The 17883-nt window shown below is 37.3% G+C and overlaps 4 protein-coding genes and 2 non-coding genes across 11 annotated transcripts; 2 read left to right on the top strand and 4 right to left on the bottom strand.

Moving 5' to 3' along the window:
- On the bottom strand, positions 1 to 109 carry LOC142179690 (small nucleolar RNA Z103). Its single transcript, XR_012708234.1, has one exon. It is a non-coding gene; the product is annotated as a small nucleolar RNA Z103 (small nucleolar RNA).
- A 96-nt stretch (positions 110 to 205) lies between these two features.
- On the bottom strand, positions 206 to 311 carry LOC142179689 (small nucleolar RNA Z103). The gene has a single exon (XR_012708233.1). It is a non-coding gene; the product is annotated as a small nucleolar RNA Z103 (small nucleolar RNA).
- A 1783-nt stretch (positions 312 to 2094) lies between these two features.
- LOC107769655 (sucrose synthase 7) lies at positions 2095 to 6742 on the top strand. 3 transcript variants are annotated; one of them, XM_016588892.2, is made up of 15 exons: positions 2095 to 2802; positions 2890 to 3044; positions 3141 to 3333; positions 3439 to 3557; positions 3634 to 3850; positions 3942 to 4037; positions 4120 to 4293; positions 4369 to 4485; positions 4570 to 4736; positions 4888 to 5112; positions 5195 to 5761; positions 5848 to 5986; positions 6095 to 6177; positions 6452 to 6475; positions 6586 to 6742. In XM_016588892.2, exons 1-15 carry the CDS (start codon positions 2569 to 2571, stop codon positions 6599 to 6601), a joined length of 2526 nt encoding a protein of 841 aa, XP_016444378.1. In that variant the 5' UTR covers positions 2095 to 2568; the 3' UTR covers positions 6602 to 6742. The 3 variants fall into 3 exon arrangements, with proteins under 3 accessions (XP_016444378.1, XP_075106494.1, XP_075106493.1); XM_075250393.1 differs by lacking the exon at positions 6452 to 6475 and having other exon boundaries at positions 6095 to 6202; XM_075250392.1 differs by lacking the exons at positions 6452 to 6475; positions 6586 to 6742 and having other exon boundaries at positions 6095 to 6409.
- Positions 4731 to 10119, bottom strand: LOC107769656 (DEAD-box ATP-dependent RNA helicase 21). 3 transcript variants are annotated; one of them, XM_075250396.1, is made up of 4 exons: positions 7643 to 10113; positions 5481 to 5709; positions 5234 to 5346; positions 4731 to 5063 (listed from the first exon to the last, which is right to left on the bottom strand). In XM_075250396.1, exon 1 carries the CDS (start codon positions 9910 to 9912, stop codon positions 7777 to 7779), a length of 2136 nt encoding a protein of 711 aa, XP_075106497.1. In that variant the 5' UTR covers positions 9913 to 10113; the 3' UTR covers positions 4731 to 5063; positions 5234 to 5346; positions 5481 to 5709; positions 7643 to 7776. The 3 variants fall into 3 exon arrangements, with proteins under 3 accessions (XP_075106497.1, XP_075106496.1, XP_075106495.1); XM_075250395.1 differs by having other exon boundaries at positions 5234 to 5709; XM_075250394.1 differs by having other exon boundaries at positions 4731 to 5709; positions 7643 to 10119.
- An 800-nt stretch (positions 10120 to 10919) lies between these two features.
- LOC107769653 (uncharacterized) lies at positions 10920 to 15403 on the bottom strand. Of its 2 annotated transcripts, XM_016588890.2 has the most exons (12): positions 14830 to 15403; positions 13877 to 14060; positions 13434 to 13539; positions 13285 to 13298; positions 12932 to 13150; positions 12621 to 12692; positions 12437 to 12523; positions 12314 to 12352; positions 12127 to 12231; positions 11859 to 12024; positions 11420 to 11529; positions 10920 to 11166 (listed from the first exon to the last, which is right to left on the bottom strand). In XM_016588890.2, exons 3-12 carry the CDS (start codon positions 13525 to 13527, stop codon positions 11080 to 11082), a joined length of 993 nt encoding a protein of 330 aa, XP_016444376.1. In that variant the 5' UTR covers positions 13528 to 13539; positions 13877 to 14060; positions 14830 to 15403; the 3' UTR covers positions 10920 to 11079. The 2 variants fall into 2 exon arrangements, with proteins under 2 accessions (XP_016444376.1, XP_016444375.1); XM_016588889.2 differs by lacking the exon at positions 13877 to 14060 and having other exon boundaries at positions 14830 to 15179.
- A 1639-nt stretch (positions 15404 to 17042) lies between these two features.
- Positions 17043 to 17522, top strand: LOC107769657 (uncharacterized). Its single transcript, XM_016588895.1, has one exon. It carries the CDS (start codon positions 17043 to 17045, stop codon positions 17520 to 17522), a length of 480 nt encoding a protein of 159 aa, XP_016444381.1.
- The last annotated feature ends 361 nt before the right edge of the window (positions 17523 to 17883 follow it).

The raw sequence follows: 17883 nt of genomic DNA, 5'->3' as shown, positions 1-17883 counted from the left end.
ATGGATCAGAATATCTGGCTTGGATTTTCTCCCTAAAAGGGAGAAAACACATAAAAAGCGCTCAGTAATTTCAGCTTCGATCATCTGGGGAAATAGTCATCATATCCATACCCAAATTCCAAAAAAATGAGTACAATTTTCAAGTTCACACATGCAATTTTAGAAATCAAAAATATTGAAAAACATATGTCAAATTGAAAGGAGAATGGATCAGAATATCTGGCTTGGATTATCTCCCAAAGGAAGAAATACATAAAAAGCGCTCAGTAATTTCAGCTTCGATCATCTGGGGAAATACTCATCACTTCCATCTCCTTTACAAAATTTGTTTTATAGAAAAAACAAGAAAAATTCAGAACTTATTTTTACGCTATAGTAACGAATCAAATGGACAAAGATAATTCAAAGACCAAATCACAACTGATTTAATAGGAACAGCTAACCCTATTCACAGAATATTCACCGGAGAAGAAACGGTGGCCGCCGGAGGGGAGGAGACGGGATGGGAAATTGGGATAAGAGGGAGCCAATGAAGAAGAGAGTTTGTGTCTGTTGCTTATATATAGCCAAGTGACGTAGCAGCTCTAGGGTTTTGGTTTTATCAAAACCCTAATTGAGATTTGGGCGCCTCTCTATTTTTGTTTACAAGGATACCGTGAGGTTTAGATAAAGTGGCATTTGAGCTTCCTCGAGTTTGTTATCGGAAGATATACCCTTAAAGTTTTACAAATTGGTAATTACACCCCTCAAGGATTGTGTACAATTTTGTTCATTTTTGGAAGTAACACATTTGGCCATTCCGTCAAAAAATTTATATCTGCTAGTCGATATACAAATTTTACATATATTATATATCTATTGGCTATTTTTTTTAATGGCGACTATACAACGTAAAAATTTCATTCTTCTTTCTTTTCTCAAGGCAGAAGATACTTCAAAGGTAGACGGGTACTAGGTAGTTGAGAATATTAGTGTTAGTCTTGTATTTTATTATTGTTAGATTTCTATTACCACATGTTGTTACTTTCGCCTCGTTTTCTTACTATCTTGTTGTTGCAAGTGGCGGAGGCAGAATTAACCTTAAAAGGGGTTCAAAAAAGAAAAAAAATTAAAAAGATTATATGTAGTGGGAATAGAACCAATGACCTTACAAAAGTTTTGAACCCCTTAGACCACTAAGCTATGCTTTTAAGCTATGTCAGGAGGATTCAAAACATAATATATGTATATATAAAAAATAAATTATGCCTTATATATATAGTATAATTTTTCGGCGAAGGGGGTTCGGGTGAACACCCTTACGCCCTCCTAAATCCGCCCCTGGTTGAGCCGAGGGTCTATCTAAAATAGCCTCTTTACGTTCAAGGTAGGGGTAAGGTTTGCATACACACTACCCTCCCCAGACCCCACTTGTGAATTACACTGGATTTGGTGGTGGTGTTTTTATTGTTGTTGTTACTATATAATATGTAAGCTAGAGAAAAATGCTTTTATAAAACAGCTAAGTGACATCGGACAACCTAATGAACAAGATGTCATGGTTAATCGCAAAATGCTCATATATTTTTAAAAAGACAAGAACAAAATGCTTACGAAACTTTTAAAGTTGTCACTATGTTCATAAGGGACAATCTAATGAACAAGATGTCACAATTGCAGCCAAAATGTAAGTGTCTATTCTAGCAACTTCATGGCCATTGCTATTTGGTTGGACTAGTAATTTATGTATTGACTGTGTAAAAATAATTATACATAATCAAATCACTTAAAGAGCAATTATAGGTAACCTTTTATAATTATACTAATTGGTAACCTAAAAAAATAGTAAGTTACTTGCTTTAACATGTTAAATTACACAACAACAACAACAACAACAACAACAACATACCCAATATTATCCCATACTGTGAGACCTGGGGAGGGTAGTGTGTATGCAGACCTTATCCCTACCTTGAGAGGATAGAGAGCTGTTTTCAACAGACATGTTAAATTACACTAATAGTATAAAAATTCTTTAAACAATAAGTGCGTCTAACTTCAATCCTCATAGTATAATTTTAGGTGGTACAAGTGAACCAAAAAAGATGCAGTCTTGAAAGCCTAACCTTTAAGCCAGGAAAATGAATTTGAAATGAAGAGTTGCTTCATGGGACGTTTTTGTAAAGTGAGGAAATGAGGATACAAAGGTTCTTGCCTGTCCTGATCATCAAGATTGCTATTTTAATGTTCCTTTTGGTTTCCTCGTAGTCTTTCTCATTTGGTACAGTTTATTATTGTCGGGAAATAGTGAATATTCTCATGGCTGTGATCAAGAATCAGACACAAAGAAAAGAATGATACCTATACCTCGACCATTCTCACAAATGACAAAAAATTCCTTTCTTTGCTCATTTTCTTAGTAGAAAGTTTGTTCTTTCTCCTTCTTTCATTCCTCTTTTCCTTGTATGAGTTCATTTTTGTCTCCTGCTATTACCTATAAATTCCAAAAAATCTCAACATGAATCCCAAGTCAATCAAACCAATTCTTTCTGTACATATCCATACCTTAAGCTTTTAGAACTTGCAAAAATGGCTACTGCACCAGCCCTAAATAGATCAGAGTCCATAGCTGATAGCATGCCAGAGGCCTTAAGGCAAAGCCGGTACCACATGAAGAAATGTTTTGCCAAGTACATAGAGCAAGGAAAGAGGATGATGAAACTTCATAACTTGATGGATGAGTTGGAGAAAGTAATTGATGATCCTGCTGAAAGGAACCATGTTTTGGAAGGCTTACTTGGCTACATATTATGCACTACAATGGTATAGCTAGATTCATATGTACTTATGATGCCCTTATATTGTTTCCTGATGTATTACTCTTAAAACCTTCTTTGATCAAATTTACAGGAGGCTGCAGTTGTTCCTCCCTACATTGCCTTTGCCACGAGACAGAATCCTGGATTCTGGGAATATGTGAAAGTGAATGCTAATGATCTTTCTGTTGAGGGTATTACAGCTACAGAATACTTGAAATTCAAGGAAATGATAGTTGATGAATGCTGGTATAGTATACGTTGCAGCTTATCATACCTTTTGTGGTTTTATAACTTCAATCAGAAAACTCATCAGAGTTACCTTTGTGTGAACATGAAATGCAGGGCAAAAGATGAATATGCACTGGAAATTGATTTTGGAGCAGTAGACTTCTCAACGCCTCGACTGACCCTATCCTCTTCAATTGGCAATGGTCTCAGTTATGTTTCCAAGTTTCTAACTTCAAAGCTAAATGCTACCTCCGCGAGTGCACAGTGTCTGGTTGACTACTTGCTCACTTTGAATCATCAAGGAGATGTACGTCAACAAAAATCAAACTCCATAAGTAAACTTGTCAACTCTAAGAAGAAAAAATAGGAAAAGAAGATTCACGTAACAAATTTTCTTTATGTTCAACTGCAGAAACTGATGATCAATGAGACACTCAGCACTGTCTCAAAGCTTCAGGCTGCACTGGTTGTAGCAGAAGCATCTATTTCCTCTTTACCAACAGATACACCATATGAGAGCTTTGAGCTAAGGTGATTTGTTTTTTCCTCTACTTCCCTCCACTTGTGCCATGCTACGTAGTACTAAGTAACTTCAATTCTTGTAAAGATTCAAACAGTGGGGTTTTGAGAAAGGATGGGGTGATACAGCTGAAAGGGTCAGCGACACCATGAGAACACTGTCTGAGGTGCTTCAGGCACCAGATCCATTGAACATTCAGAAGTTCTTTGGAAGGGTTCCAACTGTTTTCAATATTGTATTGTTCTCTGTCCATGGATACTTTGGCCAAGCAGATGTTCTTGGCTTGCCAGACACTGGTGGTCAGGTAAGCATTTAATAGCTTTTACATTTAACTTCTATGCATTGACAATAAAATAATTTTTAACAGTTTGACCACTTCTGCTCTTGTTCAACAGGTAGTTTATGTTTTGGATCAAGTTGTAGCTTTTGAAGAAGAAATGCTACAAAGAATTAAACAGCAGGGGCTCAATATTAAGCCTCAAATTCTTGTGGTGAGCTCCTAGACAATCGACGTGACTATGCAATTATGTAGAGGCTGTTTAGAAAAGTTAATATCATATGTTGATTGCACAGTTAACCCGACTGATTCCGGATGCAAAAGGAACAAAGTGCAACCAGGAACTAGAACCAATCAAGAATACAAAACATTCACACATCCTCAGAGTTCCATTTAGGACAGAAAAAGGAGTGCTTAATCAATGGGTTTCACGATTTGATATCTATCCATATCTGGAGAGATATACTCAGGTATGTATTTTTATATCAACCTTGCTCATCAAAGATGTGTTGTTTCCTCAATTCCATTTTTCCCCTTGGCAAAAGGATGCTGCTGACAAAATCGTCGAGCTAATGGAAGGCAAACCTGATCTAATCATTGGTAACTACACTGATGGGAATCTAGTGGCTTCACTAATGGCTAGAAAACTTGGGATAACTCTGGTAACTTTTCTTAATCATATTTGATGTTGCTTCTTCTCCAAGTTAGTTCTTAATCTCCACTGACCTAGACCATCTTTGCAACAGGGAACTATTGCTCATGCTTTGGAGAAGACAAAATATGAAGACTCTGACATAAAATTGAAGGAACTCGATCCGAAGTACCACTTCTCTTGCCAATTCACAGCTGATTTGATTGCAATGAATTCAGCAGATTTCATTATCACTAGCACATACCAAGAAATAGCTGGAAGGTAAGAATTAGAGCTAATAAGTAATGCATTCATATGTATTTCAGCATCGCTCTTTCACCATCATCGAATACACACCACTACTCAGTAAATGTATTTGCTCAAAAGTTTGCAACTTAATGGATCTCATTCTTGAATGCTTCAACATATGCAGCAAAGATAAACCAGGACAGTATGAGAGCCATAGTGCATTTACCCTTCCAGGGCTTTACAGAGTTGCTTCAGGTATCAATGTCTTTGATCCAAAATTTAATATTGCTGCACCTGGGGCAGACCAGTCGGTGTATTTCCCTTACACAGAAAAGCAGAAGCGTTTGACTGCTTTCCGCCCTGCCATTGAGGAACTGCTTTTTAGTAAAGTGGACAATGACGAGCACGTGTAAGTCTAAGTGTTAAACTTCAGCTTAGTGCCTAGAACATCCCACTGCTCTATGTATTGATGTTTCACTTGTTTCAAACAGTGGATATTTAGAAGACAGAAAGAAACCTATCCTGTTTACCATGGCAAGGCTGGACACAGTGAAGAACACATCTGGACTAACAGAATGGTATGGCAAGAACAAGAGGCTCAGAAGCTTAGTTAACCTTGTTGTGGTTGGTGGTTCCTTTGATCCTACAAAATCCAAGGATAGGGAAGAAGCAGCTGAAATAAAAAAGATGCACATGCTGATAGAGAAATACCAGCTTAAGGGTCAGATTAGATGGATAGCAGCTCAGACTGACAGATACAGAAATAGTGAACTCTACCGCACAATAGCAGATTCCAAAGGAGCTTTTGTGCAGCCTGCATTGTATGAAGCATTTGGTCTAACAGTCATTGAGGCAATGAACTGTGGATTACCAACCTTTGCTACCAACCAAGGTGGCCCTGCTGAGATTATTGTTGATGGGGTCTCAGGCTTTCATATTGATCCAAATAATGGGGATGAATCAAGCAACAAAATTGCCAACTTTTTCCAAAAATGCAGGGAGGATCCTGAGTATTGGAACAGGATTTCAGTCCAGGGTCTAAACCGTATATATGAATGGTAACTCACAGATAAGCCATTCAAATTGCAAAGAGGCACATATCTTGCAGAAAATTTCTTAATCCTTAAATCCTAATTTTTTGCAGTTACACATGGAAGATCTATGCAAACAAGGTATTGAATATGGGGTCCATCTATACTTTTTGGAGGACATTGTACAGAGATCAGAAACAAGCAAAGCAAAGATACATCGAGACTTTCTACAATCTTGAGTTTAGGAACTTGGTATAGTGCTGCATGACATTGACAGTATACCACAAACATCTTTATGAGATGAATTACTTTTAATAAAATTGTTTTTAACCTTTGCTTCCTTAATGGCACTTATTGCAGGTAAAAAATGTGCCTATCAGAAAGGACGAAACACCACAAGGACCAAAGGAGAGGGAGAAAGTTAAGCCACAGATATCACAAAGGCATGCTCTAAAGCTTTTGCCTACAGTTTTTCAAGAGACCCTAGTATATTCTAGTACTAAATTAGAATTATACAGCATGCAGCTTTTGCTGTTCACCTTTCTAAATCACCAGTTGTGTCAATCAAGTTGACAAAATCAATAAATTGGGATTTTCCCTTTCCTATGCTTGATTGTTATTACTCCTACTTTGTTTATGGTAGTCTTCCTTCATTGTTTTCTCCTGTACTTCTTTTACTACAACTGTACTGACATACTAATTATTTCTGTGTACCAGGCGCTCACAATCAAGGTTGCAGAAGTAAGATTAGATAAAATTGCTACTGCATGAATCATGGATGCTCTATTTCTTTTTTTTTCCCTCCCCGTTTGAGGAGGTAACTAACAATTTGAAGTGTTCCAATCTTCCAGGTTGTTTGGCGCTTGAAGGGTCCAAGATGTGAAGGATTACCATTGTGGAAGGAAACAACAAATAAAGAGAGTGTAATTTTCAAGTGTGATTTGTAATTCAATTTCAAGGCAGAAAATAAATGAAACCAGCATTGATGGTTTTTGTTTGCTTCCGAAATCCAGTTTGATTGCTTGAATCTTTCATTGAATACTGAAAGTCCAGAATTTACTAGCACAACAATTGATATCCACAGCAAGTAAATCCCTATTACTCACAAAGTACAGATTTCAACTTCAAGCAATACTCAAACACAGCCATTCTTCTCAAATCACAAGTTGGACATACGGATATACGATATGACGATAAAAATCTTAAACAGAATTAACACCAACTTATAAATTTTGGTGTATTCCAAAAAAAAATACAGAAAGATGATTTAAATGGTAATGACTGATTACTGAGAGTAAACTATTTTCACTTTGTCAGTGAACCGCACTAATTATTTTCCTCACTATCATGTTTATCTCTACACTATCCATTTTATGGAAATTCACACAGTTAAGTAGTTGAGTAAGCATGAGATCTTCGCATTTGGATGAAAAGTGAACTGCTGGATAATCCAAATTAGGAAAGTTATATGGCAGGCTAGAAGAAGGATTTGAAGCAAATGAGAAAATTGTATTAATAATGTAAAACAACTATAACACGTTGCTTTTCTGGACAAAGGAAGTTGGTCTTTTTTACCGGAAACTGATTGGTTGAAGAAATAATTTCATAGGCATGTCTACCTATCGTTGAAGGAATTAGCTACTTAATGGCAACAAATGTCATACTTCGGCCTGTCATCAAACCAAGGCACTCCATTTAAGTTCCTGAGACTCTTAAGATAAAGTAATATATAATAGAATCATAAGAAACAAGACATCAAAAATTTACAAGAAGACCTTAAGTAAAGCTTAGCTATCCATAATCCAAATCAGAACAAGAAAGCAAATGTGTTCGGCAAAGTTAACAACTCATTACTTGTTAGTAACAGAATGAAACTTATTTATCCAAAATAACTGGTCACGTGTTTACCACTTTCATTATGTTGGAATCCTCCGTTGTATCTACCAACACCATCATTCCCAGCTCGCTCCATCTTTCAGCAGATCCCATTACAGAAACTCTCAACTCTTGACCACTACGATAGAACATAAATCAATTACAATTTAATGAGTAAATAAAGTTTCCTGCCGCCTAGGTGGTCTGTCGGGTATACTTCCTGGCTTGAACTTCGAAGCCTCATGCCGGGCAAGTTCAGGGGGGACCGGACTGTTGCTTTGAGTGAGCATTTGCTTAAGATCGTAAAAGACTTCAGTATCCTGCATGGTCAAGAATGTTGTGGCTACACCAGTCTTTCCAGCACGACCTGTACGTCCAATACGATGGGTGTATGCTTCAATATTGTTTGGCATATCATAGTTTATCACATGGGCCACATCAGGTATATCAATCCCACGACCAGCAACATCAGTAGCAACTAACACATTATACCTCTTTGTCCTAAATCCTTCAAGGCTGATTTCTCTTTGATCCTGTGACTTTCCACCATGCAGTGTGGTTACCCTGTAGCCGTTTTTATCCAGATTCTTGGCAACAGTATCAGCCTGCTTCTTAGTGTTGATGAACACGATAGCCGTCTTATCTCCAAGCTCATCCAGCAATTTCTGCAGCTTATACATTTTCTCGGATTCCTTAACCATGAACACGTGCTGAGTAATGAGGTCAGTAGTCTTTCCAGCAGTGCCAATAGTCACGACAACAGGATTTCTCAAGTATTTTCTAGCCAGCCGCTCTACAGCAGGTGGCATAGTAGCACTGAACATATAAGTGGTTCGATAAATCCTCTTCTCGTCAAGCTCTTCATCCTCATTCTCTGGTTTCATATTACTCGAAGGCATAGCATCCAGTACACCGACAACTTGAGGTTCAAAACCCATGTCAATCATTCGATCAGCCTCATCAAGAACAATATAATTACACTGGTTCAGTACACAATAACGCCTCTCCAAGCAATCAAGAAGTCGTCCAGGGGTTGCAATCACAACTTCACAACCCTGCCTAATCCTAAAACCTTGCTCCTCAATGGACTGCCCACCAACAATAGAAACAACTTTTATACCCAAATAGTGCGCAAACTTAACTGTCTCATCCTCAATCTGTTGAGCCAATTCTCGGGTAGGTGCCATCACAACAGCATATGGACCCTCCGCCTCATTCTCCTCGCTCAACGGAGGAAGCCTAGTGATATAAGTCAACATAGGGAGAACAAAAGCAGCAGTTTTACCTGAACCAGTCTCTGCCACGCCAATCACATCACGCTGTTGAAGTCCAAGCGGAATTGCAGCCATTTGAATAGGAGAAGGCTTCTTGTAGCCAGCCCTCTCAACGGCCTTGAGCAACTCGGTAGTTAACTTGCTCTCAGCCCAATTCCTCATGGGCCGGGGTATCCTCGACCCCTTATAGGATATATTATGATCCTCCCTGAATATTCTCCAATCTCTCTCCGTCATCTCCTCCAGCTTCTTATCCGACCAATGACGGTCAACCCTCATGTCGAAAGTATCATACATATCAGCATCTAGTTCCTTCTTCTTTAAAGCAGCTGCTTCAATAGCAGACTCTTCGATTCCGTCCTTCTTGCGAATCTCCTCACGGAGCTCCCGTTCATTCTTAGCAGCAAGCTTCTTCTGCTCCCTTCTATCCATTCCAGCACGAAATCCGCGACCAAAGAGCAAGCGGGCTTCATGAGGGTTTTGGTAGAGAGCGTTCATGTCACGTGATGTGTCCTCCGTGTTCTCCCAGTCGAAGGAGAATCGGAATTTCTCACTGGGCTTAATCACCCGCTTCTTAGGTTTTTTAGAGCCCAGATACTGCTCTTTAATGGCATCAAGCTCCTTCTCTCGCTCTCGTTCTGCTAGTTTCTCCAATCGAGCTCGCTCTCGTTCTTTTAGCTCTTCGTCACGATCCCTCTCCCGCTTCCGACGCTCCGCCTCCCTATCACGGTCCCTCGACTCCCTTTCTCTGTCTCTTTCTCTGTCACGGTCTCTGGAGCGATGGTGGTCCCCTCTATCCCTATCCCTATCTCTCTCACGAGGATCCCGGTCATGGTCACGGTCGTTGTCAGTAGAGGAAGGGCGGTTGTTACCTTGTTCTTGGAGAAGCTGTTCGGACCGCCGTTTCTGCTCGGCGATTTCTTCGTGGCGGCGCTTAAGGGCTAACTCCTCTCGCTGTGCTTTAGTAAGGAAGACAGGCTTCTTTGACGGATCTGGCTTGGTTCCGCTGTCGTCAACTGATCGACTCATACCGTCCGTCGGCTGATTTAGATAGGGTTTATGGTGTGACTGTCTTTCTCCTTCTGATTCTCGATTAGGGGCTCTTATTCGGCAGGAAACAATACACTTCACTTTCACTTATGTTGGAAAGCAGACTACTAAAAATACGCCCTATTAATAGTGCAAATTTATTTTGACTTAAAATTAGAAAATTTATTCCTATATAATTTTGATTATAAAAGAACACCAATTAAATTACAAACAAGGAAAGAATCACATGCAAACCCATTCCAGATCGGACTAAGATAAAATCAGGCAAACCTAGTTCAAAAATAGCCAAGAATTTGGTTAAATCAAACCCATGTGGCCTCGTTTTTTAAGTGTATCAAGTCTAGAACATGGTAGCCAAACGAACCTCCCGAATATTGGATTCCTTAAATAACTCATTACCAAGCGAATAATGTCGCGAAAGCGGGAGAGAATCACCAAATATCAAATCTTAAACTATTTAAGTTTTCTACTCTAATTTTAAATTAGTCTTCAACGGATGATAGCTCTTTTTTTTTTCTTTCTTCTTTAATACTATAATAACATAATGTACTCCATTAAAGATGTAGAACTTTTGCTTGTGATTATGCAAGACTTTAGATTTAACATATATTTTGACCATCTTTAATGGATTTTTACTGGGTTGTTGTTGTTGTTGTATTTTGACCATGCTTTTCTCTCTAACATACCTATTTATGCGAATAGATTTAGCTTGTTTAGTTTAGTTGTGCTGCCTAGTCAACACGCTAATGTAGATACGTGCACCATATTGGACGCACCTAAGTTATTGTGCGGTTGATGGCCTTGTGTGTGTTGGTTAATTTCGAGTTGGACGTCATTATACAAATATCCAACCAAGAAACTGTTGTTGATCAGAGCAGGACTGAGAAGTGAGAACTGAAATTCAGTATACTTGAGCAGAATTATCCACTGATGGCATTATATTCCGTTATTTTGGTTAGAAACTGAACACAGTATAGTATATCATATTTTGAATAACCAAAATGCTTATGGCTTCAACTTTTCCTTTCTGTAACTGATGAAGAATATTCAGTTCTGAACGTACAATAAATTTGAACAATTGTCAGGCCAAAATGCGTGAAGAAAAAGAACCAAAAATCAGGACAAAGAATCTGAATAGAGCAGCGGCTACTGGCAAGCTACAACTGTAGGTTCCATTGCGATGGAGCTGTCTCTTTCACACATTTCAGGACCAACGCTTATGATCCCTTCTCCCTGAAATAGGTAACACGTCAAAATACTAGGGTGGCTTCCCACTCCTTTTAGGTGGGTTGTATACACAAACAATACATTAGGTTTTACGCTATTAGTGTATTTTATCAGGTTGTAACAAGCAGTACACCTTGTTTTTTCAGGTAATTAATCTCACTTGTGTGAACAATTACATTTAGTTGAACAGATCGTCTAAAATTTTCTTATGTTGTCCAGAGTACGCAGAAGAAAAATGTATAATACAAAAGTGTCATACCTTTGCAATATTTCTGAAATATGTTGTGTTATAGTTTCCTGTAGGATATAAAGCTTCAATAATATCTGCTAAGACCTGTTGCGGTTGAGACACAGCTCCATCATACCAGTCTTGAACAACCAAAAGGGAAACACCATCAATCCCAGAAAAAGTTTGAAAGGAAGGTTCTAAATTATTATACTAGTTATTGCCCAATTAAATCAATTAAGCATTCAACTCTGAATAATCTTGAAAAGAAAAGCTCTGACTAATCAACACCTTATATGAAACTATGATATGTTTCTTCCTCGTTTATGAAAACTAAAATAACCCTAGTTTCTTACTATTTGGTGTAGAATAAAACGTTATCTTCAGATAACAAGGACATATTACTTGAATAATATCAATATAGAAAAGGATCATGTAGGCAATGCATACACAAAAAAACTTTAGAACCTACCCAGGACTGTAGAGTTTTGCACCCTTTTATCATATCTCCACAAGCTTTGATTTGAGAGAAAAGCAAAGCAAGATTGATCTTCCAAATTGATGTTTCCAAGAAATGTGGAAGCATTATAGACCACTGGATCTGAGGTATATGTTTCATCTATCACTACATCCACAGTCTACAAAACAAATATCTAAATCAGCAAAAAGTAGATGACAATTTAAATGATCAAAAGCAATAAGTTAGCTAAATTGAAATAACAATGAGAGAATTAACTTACACACAAAATGGCATGAAACTCTTCTAAATCATCAGGAATGGACATATTGTATGTGATTTTGTTGATGGAATCATCGACATTAACTCCACCAGCATCCTCCACCAACTGCAGCCGTTATTGTCAAGATTAATATAAGCTAAAACTCGAGAATTACCCAAAAAACTGTTGAAAGTGATAAAGATCTAACCTTTAATTTGTATGGCTCTCTTGTAAATGACCACACTCCCTATACAAGGAAATATTTGTATGTTAAGGGCGATTATAAAACAAATTCAAAGAAAAGGTTGAGTTCTTGAGTCAGTGTACGCACATCTTTATACTCCATCCAAGATACAGTTGGTTTAACTGAAGTCTTACTAGTTGCAGATTTGCTCAAGCACAAATAGTTCTCCTTAATCTGTCCACAAAACAAAAAATCCTTAATAAACAAGAAATTCTTCTAAATATTTTCATCATAATGAAAACTAAGGAGTATGTCTCAATTCTTCACTTACTGCATCATAGACTTGGTTTGCCCTGTTTTCCAAATTCGCAAAAACTCCCAAGTATTTTATCCACTCTGCACGCTGTTAAAGAAATGCAAATTATGTGTGGCCATCCAACCAGTGACCAAAGCAAAGCTCGACAAAACAGAACAAAGCCTTAGCTCATAAGCTTAACTTCTACTGACAATTTAAAAGATAACTGTCCATAATAAGTAGAACCAGTTACCAAACATAAGGCAGACCACCCATGCTACAACAAGTTAAATTACACTGATAATATAAAAATTCTTTACACTGTCCGTGTAGGGAAGGGTTGTTACCTGGAGAGGTGCATCTTCACCAATAGGGACAAATGTGGCAAAGTTGCAGGGTTGAGTTTCATCAGTGTTGGCAATGAAGTGAGCTGCATATTGTGCAAGTTGTTGAGGCTCACTCTTGTTAATGCTCTCTATTTGTCCATCCTGATATAGTTTTAGTACGCATTGAGAGGCGACAAATGTTGATGTTATGCCTTTCAAATTTCCCAACATGCCTAGAAGCTGCAATATTCCATGCAAGAATTGTCAAACTAGAGAAAGATTTTCCTTTTCCGGATTTTTCTAACCAAAACATATATTCATAATACTAGTATTACAGCTATGACAATAGTAGTAATAAAGTTATGCATTCTTACCTCGAAAAATGAAACTGAAAATTGAAGGAAAAAGAACAGAAAAGAAAAAAACGAAACAAAGTCAGTACCTGAGTTATTAACATATAGAAAAAACATGTAAAGCTTACAAGATATTACAAAGAGGAAAGTTGAGGTGGTTAAAATGGTACCTGGAAAATAGTAATCAGTCTCGATCGAGTAGTTTGCTAGTGGGATAACGAAAGATTTTATTCTTGAGGTGCAATATTTTGTTCTGCTGGCCATTCTCGTGTTGTTCTGCACACAATTTTACATACTAATTCAAAAGAGAGCTGGTTTGCTGGAATCATATTCTTAAATCAGAAAAAAACTGATAACTTGCAGCTTGCTGGAATTCACAAGAACCATTTTTATAGAGTAGATAATAGCTCTAGCTAGTTTTCTGTATGCAGGGTTGGATGCATATTATCGACAAGTAGATGGGGTACATCTACTATATTTGACTCGAGCAATATATATCTGGTTGTAAGAATTTAAAGAGTAGATATAGTCCTAGTACATCAGCAGCATTATTCCAAAAGAGTAGTGAGACCTGTGGACTGTGGTACTCATATCGAATTAAATCATGGATTACCTCTATGTATCATAACTCTATGAGTTCTTGGTTTGCAAAGGTATGCTCTGGTGCAGCCCAGACCACTAGTAATATTGTCCGCTTTGGGCCCAGCCTCTACGGCTTTAAAACGATCAGTAGGGTCTAAGGCTTGTTTACTTATATACCCAGCATTTCTTCCGTGTTTTGTCGATGTGGGATTCACCTAGGAAGTCACATGTTGTCATGACACCATTAGAATTATTGTCAAGCTGGAAAATGGTCTCAGCAAAACAATATGGTTTGTATTAATCGATGGAATAGTTTAGGTAATAACACTTTTACTTTTTCCCAGATTGTGACCATTCCCCAAAAGAAAAGCTCCTGGCACCCCTCAAAACAAAACTCACAAAGGAACTTGTGCCATGGAATTCAGCAACCAAGAAGGACTTGTGAGTTCTTGGATTTCCAATTACAGAGGATCAAATGATAAAGAACCCTCTCTTTTTTTCACCTTTGGCCCTACTACATCCAAGGTCCAATATTTGTGGTCCAGCAACCCTTATCATATTCATTTCAGAGTAATCTTAGCCTTGAAATCACTCAAGTACCAAAATTTTAAACAGGACTAGCCTCTTCTTTTTCGATTTTAAGGTAATTACTAGTGAATTTTATGATATTCATTATTTTTTAACACGATAAAAACGATAAGAAACCTACTATAATAGGTTAAATATACACCTGATAGTGTAAAAAAAAACTTTAAATTATCATTATATATAACTTAAATCCTTTTTCTTGCCCTTCCTTAAACAAAACTAGAGCATGTTCTAGCAATGGACTAAACGACGAAAACACAGTTATTAAGGATCAACATTTAGTCTTGATTAATTAATTCAACTGTCACTGACTTCTGAGAAGGAATAGCAATAAGCAGAGATCATTGTGCCAATATTATGGCTTAAGCAAACTAGTAGTAGTAGTTATTAGAGTACCTGGATAAGAAGATAACTCTTGCCATCAAGAGTGTTCTTGATAACCTTGAAGGTCTGTCCATAGTATATCCTAAAATATGAAGCATCTTCCACTTTTGATATATTCCCAACTTTCACTTTTGGAGTAGCTGCACTTGCCAATTCAAGAAACTCCAATGTGTGGATACACCACAATAAAACCAAGAATATTTGCAGATACAAACTAGAAGAATTTGAGAGTAAATACATTATGGTACAATGAGAAATCAATTCAAACCAGCACCCTTGACGGTATGGAAGAGGGAACGGGTAAAAGAAATACTAAGAATTTAAGTTATATATATCACTAGTGTAATTGTTTTGATATTATTAGTGCAGTTTAATCTGTTATAACAGATTTTTATATCAAACTTGTTATTAAATAATTATCTGTTATTGTAGGTCAACTTAATGTTATAATGTAAAAAAAAAAAAAACTTATATACTGCCAGTGCACAAACTCTTAAAATAGGTGGTGGACGTAGGGACATACTTACTTCACAGAAACAGTTGAATTTAGGGCGTGAATTATTTGATTTCAGTAGTGTTGGCATGTGAAAAAAGGACTGCTAGCTCCTTTTAATGGTTAATTCCAATTTCTGTTACCCGTGAATGTTAGACTTATTTTTGTCATCTTCTTTCCATCTGTTTTCTGTTTGTTCTGAGTGCTCAAATTTTTTCTCCTGTTTTAGCATCCACCATGTGCTATCCATTACTATCTTGCCACCTCCTTTTAGTCTTTTAAAATTGTTATGTACCTTCACGACTTTATTACTCAATCTTAGTCTACCCATCATTGTGTGTTACATATTTTGGCATCTTATACTTCACAATGTATTACATATATACATAGAAAAATGAGAAAATTCGAGAAGGATTCGTTTATGAAATAACAGTAATAATAGCCCTTCGATTATATAGTTTACTTTTCCTAACCGATATACATATATTATATATTGATTATATACATATTATACATAGATTATATATAACTTATACATTTGTTGGCTATTTTTAATTTAAATTATCATTTGGTGAAATTTCATAGGTTAGCACAAACAACTGCTTTGAAGCAAAGGGTGCATTATAGGGAGAAAAAGTACATTAAAAAATGAACAGGGACAGACAAAAGCATAAATAATTGAATGTAGTTGTACTGCATTTGAGAGACACTTTTTGGTAGGAAATAAATGAGAACAAAAAGAAATTAAACCAAACTAAAGCACATGAGCATGTGGTTGGAGTTTGATGCTACCTTTATGTCTCATCTTGCTGCATCTTCACAGGCTCAACAGTGCTAAGCGTGACCATTCAACTCACAGGCGCGATAAATTCAAAAGTATTCAAATATGAATAGCTTCACGTCTTTCTAATTTATTTGTAAGTTTTATTGAGATTGTATTTATTCTTTTATGTTCATTTTTGTATGTTAGTTAAAGGTAGAGTTAGTTGGTTAGTTAGTTGGGATACCGCTAACAACAGTTAGTAGTCAAGGTGTACCGCTGTCACTCTTTCTGCGTGTATATATATATGTTACTGTACATATTCAATATAATTGAGCTTCATTCTTCATCAAAGCATTCTTCTTCTGCTTTCGTCTTCTTCCTCTCTCTCTCACAGGGACTCTTCAAAAGCTTCCAGATTCAGCTTCAGCCATTGGAGCTGAGGTTGAGATCCACTAAGCTAGTATCAGTCACAATCTTGTCATGGTATCAGAGCAAAGTTAATCCTTCTCGTCTCTTCTCACTCATTTCCTAATCCTCTTTTCTCTTTTCTAGTTTTTTGACCTAATTTGATCGATCTACCCTAATTCGATCAGTTCTTCGTACGTCAGTAATCTACCGCATAGAACTCTAAAAGTTTTGGTTTCGATTGTTTTTCCTCTATCAGTAATCAACTAATTCTGCGTTCTAATGGCTATTACCGACCAACAAGATACGGCTAATACTAGTACGGGTGTCACCGTGCCTCCGAGCACGGGAATCAACCCAAGTGGTCTCTTGTATCTGCATCCATCCGACAATCCTGGTGTGATGTTTGTATTTGTTCTATTCGATAGGATAGGGTATAGATCCCAGAGACGTAGTGTCTTCGTGGCTTATCCGTAAAGAACAAACTTAGGTTTTGTGAGTGGTGAATGTAAGCAACCAAATCCCCAATCTCCAACCTATCTGCAGTGGGAACGATGTGATAACATGGTCACTTCATGGATTCTGAATTCTCTTTCCAAAGAAATTGCGGATAGTGTAGAATATGCGAGTGATGTTGTTGAGTGGTGGAAGGAGTTGGAGGATCGCTATGAACAAACCAATGGAGCTAGATTGTATCAAATTCAGAAAGAAATCAAGGATCTCTCCCAAAAAGCCCTTGACGTCACTAGCTATTATACTAAGCTGAAAAAGTTATGGGAAGAGCTGAATACTCTGAACAAGAGGACTCAATGTAGCTGCCTTTGTAATTGTGGCCCAAAGGAAAGCATGTACAAATCTGAACAAGATAGGAGGTTGATACAATTTCTCATGGGACTCAATGAAGTGTACATTATCATTCGATGGAGTATTCTTATGATGAATACACTGCCTACGTTGGCTCGAGCCTTCTCCTTACTTATCCAGGATGAAAAGCAAAGAGAGATCAAGCCAAATAAAAGTTGTCGATTAAGTCCACCTCTTTGAATGTGAGCAATTCAAGACCAAGTCTTTTTAGAACAAATTTCTCACCAAGTTACAACTATTCTAGGAACAACAGAGGGCGTCCTATGTGTGATTTTTGTAAGAGGCCAGGCCATACAAGGGATAAGTGTTATAAGCTATACGGTTATTCACAAAATGGATAGAATTCTAATCAAAATACACGATACCCTCAGAATGCCCAGAACTCCAATCAAAACTTCAGACACAATAGAGGGAATAAGATGTTAGCAAATATACAAAGGATGTCAACTGATGCAATGACAAGCAAGCTTGATGAGTGTGATGCCCAAGATGAGAATCAGAATGTAAATTTGAATAAGGATCAGTACGAACAACTTGTTAA

The sequence above is a fragment of the Nicotiana tabacum genome, chromosome 3 (genome assembly GCF_000715075.1).
Source record: "Nicotiana tabacum cultivar K326 chromosome 3, ASM71507v2, whole genome shotgun sequence".
NCBI classification, from domain to species: domain Eukaryota; kingdom Viridiplantae; phylum Streptophyta; class Magnoliopsida; order Solanales; family Solanaceae; genus Nicotiana; species Nicotiana tabacum.
Note: the sequence above shows the minus strand (reverse complement) of the source record. Positions and strands in the feature narration are given on the sequence as shown.